The 10,237-nt window shown below is 47.1% G+C and overlaps 1 protein-coding gene across 1 annotated transcript in view; it reads right to left on the bottom strand.

Moving 5' to 3' along the window:
• Positions 1–8,489: 8,489 nt before the first annotated feature.
• Positions 8,490–10,237, bottom strand: part of TNS1 (tensin 1) — a 432,414-nt gene continuing 430,666 nt past the window's right edge. The window contains exon 29 of the mRNA XM_015410026.1: positions 8,490–8,569. Coding sequence (XP_015265512.1) covers positions 8,490–8,569 — 80 coding nt within the window. The remainder of the gene's footprint in view (positions 8,570–10,237) is intronic.

Below are 10,237 nucleotides of genomic sequence, written 5' to 3'. Positions count from 1 at the left end.
GCCAGGCCAACCAGGCCGCCTGCAGCCCCAGCGACTACAGAGCAGCCCCATGATGCCCTAGAAGCAACGTTCAATAGCACCCCAGAGAAGCTGGCATTTTTTCTGCTGCAGGTGCCCAAGTTCTTATGCAATTGGGGGCCCACTTTCACCACTGACAAGCACCGTGCGGATTTTATCAGGTTGTGCCTCCAGGACCGGGCAGCCAACTGGTTCGTGGGTCTCTATAATATCTGGGGCCCAGAACTCCGAGATATGAATGCCTTTGTGTGGGCACTCCAATGCCAATATGAGGACCCCCTGGAGCTAGAGAGAGTACATACCAGCTTGAGGGGTCTACACCAGAGTGGGTGCTTGGTGCGGGAGTACACTGATGAGCTCAAAACACATGCTGCAAAGCTCCAGGGGTGACCCGAAGAAGTCCTCATCGAGTTCTACTGGGCCGGGCTGAACCACTCAATTCTGGATCGGGCCCTGGCCCAGGGCAACCCACTAACCTTTAATGGGTGGATACAGGTGGCCTGTGAGGTGGAGAACCGCTCCAACCTTTTGCAGATGTATCAGCCCCAGGCTCCTGTGAGGGTGGGAGTGGCGGCAAAACACTGGGGGATGAAAACTGAGACAAAGGAAGCCATCAGAGACCAATGGATGTGATAGGACCTGTGCCTAAGATGTGGGGCCCTGGGGCACTTTGTGGCCACTTGCCCTCTTAACAAGAGCCGTGGGGATGGGAAGGCGGGCGAGCGCAAGACCTCCAAGAAAAGACCCAAGTCGCAAGGGGTGCGGATGAAGCAACCCAAAGTGCTTCAAGTGGGAGAGCAGGGAGAGTTTGACGGCACCTCCTCCAGCAGAGACGAGCCCAATGCACCAACGGGAAAAGATTGGGACCTGCTGTGAAGGGTGCAACCCGGCAGGTCTGAAGGTCCCACACACCAAGTTCAGTGAGAACCTCTACCCCTTTGTTCTATGTAACTGTGACTGTAAGATACGGGTGAGAGCCCTGATCGTCTCTGGGTGTGCCCGGGACTTAATCAGCCCAGCATTAGTCACCGGGCTAGGGGTACCCGTCCAAGTATTGCCATAACCTATAATTTTCACCCAGATGGATGGGTCCCCAATGAAGGAGGCATGCAAGTATCAAACTGTGCCCGTGGTGATGGGGCCCCATTGAGAGCAATGCCCATTCATTATTAACCCTGCTGTAAAATTCTTGATGCTGCTAGGCAACCCCTGGCTCCGAGATCATGATCCATATGTTAAATGGAGTGGAGGGGCCCTGCACTTCCCAGACCCCCGATGCAAAACTCATGGGTGGAATCCCAAGTGGGGGGAGGCACCAGTTCCTGTTCCAGGGCGTGTTTGCTTGGCACAAGGAGAGCTCGATCTCATCCCTCCTGAGTACAAAGACTTGGATAGAGTGTTCGAAGAGGATGAGGCAGGAGCCCCCCTCCCCCCCCCCAAAAAAAAATCAGACTGTGCTATAGAGATTTTGCCAGGGCACAAAATTCCCAAAGGGAAGTTGTATGCAATGAGCCCAGCTGAGAAGGAGGAAATGCACAGGTTTGGTGTAGTGGTTAAGTGTGCGGACTCTAATCTGGGAGAACCAGGTTTGATTCCCCACTCCTCCACTTGCACCTGGCTGGATGACCTTGGGCAAGCCGTAGTTCTGTAAGAGCTGTCCTTGAAAAAGAGCAGTTTCTGTCAAGAGATCTCTCAGTCCCACCTACCTCACAGGGTGTCTGTTGTGGGGAAGGGAAGGGAAAGGAGTTTGTAAGCCGCTCTGAGACACCTTTGGGTAGTGAAGGGTGGGGTATAAATCCAATCTCTTCTTCTTCTTCTCTTCTTTATAGATAAAAACCTTCCTTGGGGTTTCATCCACCCGGCCTCTTTCCCCTTTGTTGCCCCCGTCCTCTTCCGAAGAAGAAGGACGGTGGGCTGCGGCTGTGCACAGACTACCGGGGCTTAAACACAGTGTCTATGTCCAATGCCTACCCCCTCCTGCTCATCAAAGACCTCCAGAAGGAAGCTTCCCAGGGGCACATTTTCACCAAACATCTACCCATTCGGGAGGGGGATGAACACAAAATGGCTTTTAAGACCCCGTTGGGACAGTTTGGATACCTGGTGATGCTGTTTGGGTTAGTGGGAGCCCCCGGGGTTTTTATGAACTTAATCAATGAAGTATTACACAAGCATTTATTCAAGGGGGCGCTAGTTTATCTGGATGATATCTTGCTCTATTCGAAAAATAAAGGCTCACGTGTAAAGTTGGTCAGGGAGGTGCTCCAAACACTTTACAAGCACCGGCTCTTTGTCAAGCTCTTCAAGTGTGAGTTTCATAAGGATGAACTAGATTTCCTGGGATATTGGATTTTGGGGGAGGGACTGGGCATGGACCTCCATAAAGCACAGGATGTAGTGGGGTGGGAGGCTCTTTGAACCTGGTGCCAGCTCCAATTGTTCCTCGGGTTCGCCAATTTCTACTGCACATTCATCCCAAACTTCGCCCAGGTGGTTTTGCCCCTTACTGACTTGTTAAAAACAAAGGGGAAGGGTCCCGACAATATCAAGCCAAGTACCAAGCTGGACTGGACCCTGGAGTGCCAGCAGGCATTTGAAAGGCTTAAGGAGCTGTTTACCTCTGAGCCCATTTTACACCATCCTGACAAAAATAAGCCTTTTGTGATCCAAGTTGACGCCTCCGATGCGGTGGTGGTGGGGGTGATCCTGCAACAGGGGGAGGATGGAAAGCTCCACCCCCCTGGCATATGTCTCTAAGAAGTTTTCCCCCACAGAGCGTAATTGGGCTGTTTGGGATAAGGAGGTGGCTGCCATCAAACTGGCCTTTTGACCTGGAGGCACTGGCTGGAGGGGGTGAGGGTGCCATTCGAAGTGTGGATGGACCACAAAAATCTGAAGGCATTACGGATGCCCAAGTGCCTAAATGACAAGCAGCTTCGCTGGGCGGAGTTTTTCTCTAAATTTCAGTTTACCCTCCAGCACCTCCCTGGGAAGTCGAACTCTCTGGCTGACACACTATCCTGCCTCCTGCAACATGACAGCCAGAGGGAAGAAGTCATAGACTCAGTGTCCACATTCACACCCACCCAGTTGGTGGGGAAGTAGTAAATTGCAGCCGAGTGAAAGCAGAAACCCCCATTGAAGTTGAACCCTGGTTTGCAAATTTAAAACAGCTTTTACAGTGGGGGACATGGAGGATGTTCAAACTGACAATTCAGCGAAGCTGAGTGGGGATGGCGGTTGGTACAGAGGTGGGAGGCTGTTCATGCATAAAGCGTTGAGGGGGGAAATTCTGACTTTGGGACATGAAAATAAACTGGCGGGGCATTTTGGATACCTGAAAACCCTGCACCTCCTTCAAAGGCGATTCTGGTGGCCGCGTATGAGGGCAGATATTTCCCAATATGTGAGTTCCTGCCAAACCTGCCTAATGGGGAAACAGAGGCCAGGAAAGCCCCCTGGGATCTTACAACCCCTTGAAACGCCAGAGAGACCATAAGCAGTGATTTCGATGGACTTTATAACTGATTTACCACTCAGTAAAGGTAAAACAGTGATTTGGGTGGTGGACGACACATTCTCCAAGCAGGCACAGCTTATTCCTTGCAAACAACTACCCTCAGCCAAGTCATTAGCCAAGCTTTTCATACACCACATTGTGAGGCTGCATTCCCTCCCCCGCAAGATCATTTTGGACAGGGGGTCACAGTTCATTGCAAAGTTCAGGAAGGAACTGCTGTGGGTGTTGGGGGTGGAACAAGGTCTCAGCAGCTCCCCTTACCCAGAGACAGATGGGCAGACTGAGAGTGTGAATCAAGCGGTAAAGCAATTCCTCCGGTGCTTCACCAATTAACAGCAGGACAACTGGGTCGATCTCCTCCCTTACATGGAATACAGTTATAATAACTCAGTGCACAGTGCCACTGGCCTCTCCCCCTTTAAGGCTGTGCACAGGTACGAAGGGACCCCCCTCACCACGGTGACTACCCAGGAGCCCAAACAGGGAGATTTGTAATCGTGGTGGATCGATGATCCACAATTCAAGATACTCTGAGAAAGGCAAAAGAGGACTATAAAAAGCAAGCTGATAAAGGGAGAGCTCCTGAATGGGAGTTGCAGCCTGGGGACTCAGTGTACCTCTCCACAAAAAAATCTGAAGGGGCTCCAGCTGGGGAGGAAATTGGGGTAGAAGTATATTGGCCCATTCAACGTGTTGAGAGTCTTGAACAAAGTGGCTGTGGAACTTGATTTACCCAAGACTCTGAGGCATAGTCACCCTGTATTTCATTTCAGTTTACTGAAAAGGGATCTGGGCCCGAACAAGTGGAGACCTCATCCAGCTGCTCCACCTCCTCTAATGGTGGATGGTGAACCCCACCAGGAAGTGGAAGAGATCTTCGATTCTATGTTGAAACGGAACCAACTATACTACTTGATTAAGTGGAAGGACTTTGATGAATCACATAATGAGTGGGTCAAATTTGAACATGTTAGAGCCCCCCCTCTAACTTGTGCATTCCATAACAAATACCCTCACAAGCCGAAGGGGTGAGAGGTCTTGGGGGGGGGCAGTATGTCAGGCTCAGTATGCATTTTATAGTTCGTCTGCTATAGAGGAAGGGGGAAGGGGAGAGGGGTGTGAAAATCAAATGCTTTCGTTTTCCTAACTGCTTTGATGTACCAGACACTGTGTCACAGGGACCTCTTGTTTTGTTTTATTTCTGTAGAGGGGTATGTGCTCAGTGGGGGGTTAGTTGACTGTTATTTCTGGTGGTCAAATGCTGTGGGGTGATTGGGTCCTGATCTTTTGTGCTTTTGCTGGAACACAATATATCTGCAATCTTCGCGCTTTCACCTTCACTCCTAACAAAGCTCATGTCCAGTATGGAATCCATCAATGTCTCAATAAACAAAACTTTCTTTGAAGTGAGTGGTGTTGAGAACTGATTTAACCAGGATTCTGACATCGTTTTCCTGGTTTAGAGCTGCATGTACAGATCATGTGGCTGGATCCTGGCATCTAGACACCAGGGCTGTGTGTGCAGTTCTAAAGCACTGAATATGTAGGTACAATACTGAGCAGATGGTTAGTCCTATTGTATTTGATGGCAGTGATCAACTGTTGTGGTGGAGCTCCTCATCCTAAGCCTCCTCCCTGCACCCTTGCCCAGAAAGAAGAACTGCTCTGTCTGTTCTGGATGCACCAACTATCTGTCCAGGAAATTGGCATGTTCCTTTACACTGAAGTATGTTTTGAGCATCAGACAACTATGAACAAGGCAGCAGCGTAGTCACTGTGACATTCTAATGCCACCTCTGAAGTTGACAAAAACAGTACTTACTTTGCAGCACCACCACCGTCCAATTTAGTCCACCTGAGCAGAGAAGAGTCTTTGGTTAATTGCTTTTCACAGGGGCAATGAGAGCTTTGAGACACACATCAGTATTAAAGCCTAACTTGTACCATCGAGAAGGGAGGGCCATAATGTCTAACCTTTCCCCCTGTCTTTGAAAACAGACAAAAACTGCAGCCAGAAAACAGGATGAGACCCATCTCTCTCATACTCCTGTGGTGAACAGTAATAATCTCTTCTAAGAAACTATACTCTTCAAGACCTGATTAGTGATGGGCAACTGACCTTACTAGAGTTTTTGTCTAAACTTGAGCTTTCAATACTGTCAAAATCAATAATGTGCAACAGAGATCAATATGGTATCTTTATCCCCCTGAAAAATCATGTATCCTTTCACACAGGAGCAAGAATTTACAGATTCCAACCATTGTTGTTGCCTTCTAGAAATCTTGTTTTAGGCAACTGGCTTGACTTTGGAAAATGACGGAATACCACATCATAGTAATGTAACAGGGGATCCAAAGATAGAGATTCTTGTTCTCATGCAGAAACTGTTAATTAGGAATCTGCAGGAGCTTTGGGCTCTCTTAGAATTCCAATTTAAGACCAAATGATTTTGAGAAACTTATATTGGCCAGTTTGGTGTAGTGCTTAAGTGCGCGGACTCTAATCTGGGAGAACCAGGTTTGATTCCCCACTGTTCCACTTGCACCTGCTGGATGACCTTGGGCAAGCCATAGTTCTGGGACAGCTGTTCATGAAAAAGAGCAGTTTCTGTCAAGAGCTCTCTCAGCCCCACCTAACTCACAGGGTGTCTGTTGTGGGGAGGGGAAGGGAAAGGAGTTTGTAAGCTGCTCTGAGACACCTTTGGGTCAACAGAAACATTAGGTACACTATCCAGGAGTTTTTGTTGCAGTATGAAGAGAAGTACTCCTTGTGGTTGCACAAACTTTTGAAGTCTCAGAATACTTCTGCTACTCCTGGGGCTGTCATTTCACTCTGGGGGCTGTCATTCCAGACCTACAACACATCTCCTACCCCCAGCGGCTGTCAGTCCACTCTGGGGCCTGTCATTCCAGTCCCAGAACACATCTGCTACTCCCAGGGGCTGTCATTTCATTCTGGGGGCTGTCATTCCAGTCCCAGAATAGTCTATTTGAGCCCAGAGACCTTAATGAAAAATCTATTCCGTTAATGTTGACTATCAGTTCTGGGCTCCTCTGAGGTCTGTGCCCTAGGCAGCCACCTAGTTGGCCTAATGGTAGCACTGGTCCGGTATGTAAGATTATGTTCAATTTATGGATGTGTTAAGTGAGCTTAAGCTTGTGATCATAAAGGGACTCTTGCCAACAGTCAATAACTTTCCTTCTATTTTGCTTTTATTTTTTTTTAAGACCCCATGGATGAAACAAAAGAGACAACTTCATCCAGCAACTCAGCGATAGACTTGTTCAAACAGGGAGCAGGCAAGTAGTATGAATAGAAAAGTTAATTATTTTAGTTGTTTAGGGACCTGAAAGCAAAATAATCTATATCCTTCTTAAATTGTGGTGCCCAAAACTGAACACAATACTCTAGGTGAGGTTTAACCAGAGCAGAGTAAAGTGATACCATCTATGTGATCTGGACACTATACTTCTGTTGATACAGCCCAAAATTGCATTTGCCATTTTAGCTACCATGTGACACTGCTGACTCTTGTTTAGTGTATGCTACGTTTGTTATGTACTTACCCAGGTACACTACTCAGCACAAGAAGATTCTGTGAGGTGAAAAGATTACAATAACGGGTTTACCCAAAACTAGCCAGAACATCTGCATAATTATCATTTGGTTATGAAACCAACAACGATTCTCTTGGAAAAACTCAACTGACAAATAGGCTTTTATGTCTATGTCCAACCATTCTACTTGTAGATTATATTTTATGTCACTGGATTTGACAAGTGGAAACGAAATTGGCAACTTATTTGAAAATTAGCCTTTAGGAAAAGAGCTCTGATTAGTTCACTTCTTTCTGAGTTTGCAATGATCCTATTTTGATCAGGAACTGAAATGCAAATCATGGACAATGTAACCACGACAGTTCTTGCCATTTGGGAGTGGTCAGTGGAGGGTGGCTGAAGTAGGCAAACAACGCACAGAGCAATATGTTGTCAAAGGCTTTCACGGCCAGAGTTCATTAGTTGCTGTAGATTTTCCGGGTTGCGTGGCCGTGGTCTTGGCATTGTAGAACCTGACGTTTTGCCAGTAGCTGTGACTGGCATCCTCAGTCTCACCTTGACACAGAAAGTACTCCATCTTTCTGTGTTCTGCCTCTGAGGATGCCAGTCACAGCTACTGGCAAAACGTCAGGTTCTACAATGCCAAGACCACGGCCACGCAACCCGGAAAATCTACAGCAACTAATGAACTCTGGCCGTGAAAGCCTTTGACAACATATTGCTCTGTGCGTTGTTTGCCTACTTCAGCCACCCTCCACTGACCACTCCCAAATGGCAAGAACTGTTGTGGTTACATTGTCCATGATTTGCATTTCAGTTCCTGATCAAAATAGGATCATTGCAAACTCAGAAAGAAGTGAACTAATCAGAGCTCTTTTCCTAAAGGCTAATTTTCAAATAAGTTGCCAATTTCGTTTCCACTTGTCAAATCCAGTGACATAAAATATAATCTACAAGTAGAATGGTTGGACATAGACATAAAAGCCTATTTGTCAGTTGAGTTTTGCCAAGAGAATCGTCGTTGGTTTCATAACCAAATGATAATTATGCAGATGTTCTGGCTAGTTTTGGGTAAACCCGTTATTGTAATCTTTTCACCTCACAGAATCTTCTTGTGTTGAGTAGTGTACCTGGGTAAGTACATAACAAACGTAGCATACACTAAACAAGAGTCAGCAGTGTCACATGGTAGCTAAAATGGCAAATGCAATTTTGGGCTGTATCAACAGAAGTATAGTGTCCAGATCACATAGATGGTATCACTTTACTCTGCTCTGGTTAAACCTCACCTAGAGTATTGTGTTCAGTTTTGGGCACCACAATTTAAGAAGGATATAGATTATTTTGCTTTCAGGTCCCTAAACAACTAAAATAATTAACTTTTCTATTCATACTACTTGCCTGCTCCCTGTTTGAACAAGTCTATCGCTGAGTTGCTGGATGAAGTTGTCTCTTTTGTTTCATCCATGGGGTCTTAAAAAAAAAATAAAAGCAAAATAGAAGGAAAGTTATTGACTGTTGGCAAGAGTCCCTTTATGATCACAAGCTTAAGCTCACTTAACACATCCATAAATTGAACATAATCTTACATACCGGACCAGTGCTACCATTAGGCCAACAAAGTGGCTGCCTAGGGCACAGACCTCAGAGGAGCCCAGAACTGATAGTCAACATTAACGGAATAGATTTTTCATTAAGGTCTCTGGGCTCAAATAGACTATTCTGGGACTGGAATGACAGCCCCCAGAGTGAAATGACAGCCCCTGGGAGTAGCAGATGTGTTCTGGGACTGGAATGACAGGCCCCAGAGTGGACTGACAGCCGCTGGGGGTAGGAGATGTGTTGTAGGTCTGGAATGACAGCCCCCAGAGTGAAATGACAGCCCCGGGAGTAGCAGAAGTATTCTGAGACTTCAAAAGTTTGTGCAACCACAAGGAGTACTTCTCTTCATACTGCAACAAAAACTCCTGGATAGTGTACCTAATGTTTCTGTTGTTCTAAGGATCCTTCTCACACTTCCAGTGTCAATGGCAAGTGATCAATGCAGTTTCTGAAAGCTCAAACTTATAAAAACATGCACACGCTCAACAATGCTGCAAAAGAGACTACTTGGTTTGGCAAGTATATCAACTGAACACATGGAAGCATCAGCCCTTGACCTGAAGGTATTGGTGACAACATTTGCAAAGGAAAAGGCATGGAAAATGAGATTTTGATGTTCCTGAAATGGAAACATCCAAGAGACTTAAATTTTAACATCACAATTCACAGGATTATTCAAAACTAGGAATAGGGCCCATTGTGGAAATAAATACAATGAGGTCTAGAAAGAGGCTCTGGGCGGGTGCCCCGGCCTTGGGCACTCAGCTTCAATTTGCTGCAGCAACCTCAGCAGGGTATAATGACACAGAGTCCACCATTTTCTCTAGAGGAACTGATCTCTGCTACCTGAAGAGTAGTTGTAATTTTGTGTGATCTCCACCCTCACCTGGACACTGGCAACAATGGTTCCCCAGGAAGAAATGGCTGGTTTGGAGGGTGGAGTCTATGGCATTGTACCTATCTGAGGTCCCACCCCTCCTCAAACTCCACCCTCTCCAGGCTACACCCCTCAAATCTCCAGGAATTTACCAACCTGGAGGTGGCAACCCTAGCTCCAGCCAAGCATCAACCTGCCATTGTCTGCCCCTTTGATTTCAGCTTTACATCTCCTCCCCCTCCCTCCTGGAGAGCAGTTGTAATTCTGAGTGATCTCCAGCACCCACCTGGAGATTGGCAACAATGGTTCCCCATGAGGGAATGGCTGGTTTGGAGGGTGGAGTCTATGGCATTATACCTGTTTGAGGTCCCACCCCTCCTCAAACCCCACCCTCTCCAGGCTCCACCACTCAAGTCTCCAGGAATTTCCCAACCTGGACTCGGCAACTCTATCTCCTTTCCAGCCAAGCACCAACCTGCCATTATCTGCCCCTCATTCTTCAGCTTTCCATCTCCCCTTCACACCTGCAGCTGCTACCATGCTTTGAAGCCCTGACTGCTACATCACATTGGCTGTCATAGGGGGGGGATCTCAGCAGAGTATAAGGACACAGAGTCCACCATTTTCTCCAGGGGAACTGATCTCTGCCATCTAGAGAGCAG

The sequence above is a fragment of the Gekko japonicus genome, unplaced genomic scaffold, assembly GCF_001447785.1.
Source record: "Gekko japonicus isolate JY-2015 unplaced genomic scaffold, Gekko_japonicus_V1.1 scaffold219, whole genome shotgun sequence".
NCBI lineage: Eukaryota > Metazoa > Chordata > Lepidosauria > Squamata > Gekkonidae > Gekko > Gekko japonicus.
The sequence above is the reverse complement of the archived record's forward strand: the minus strand, read 5'-3'. Positions and strand labels throughout refer to the sequence as shown.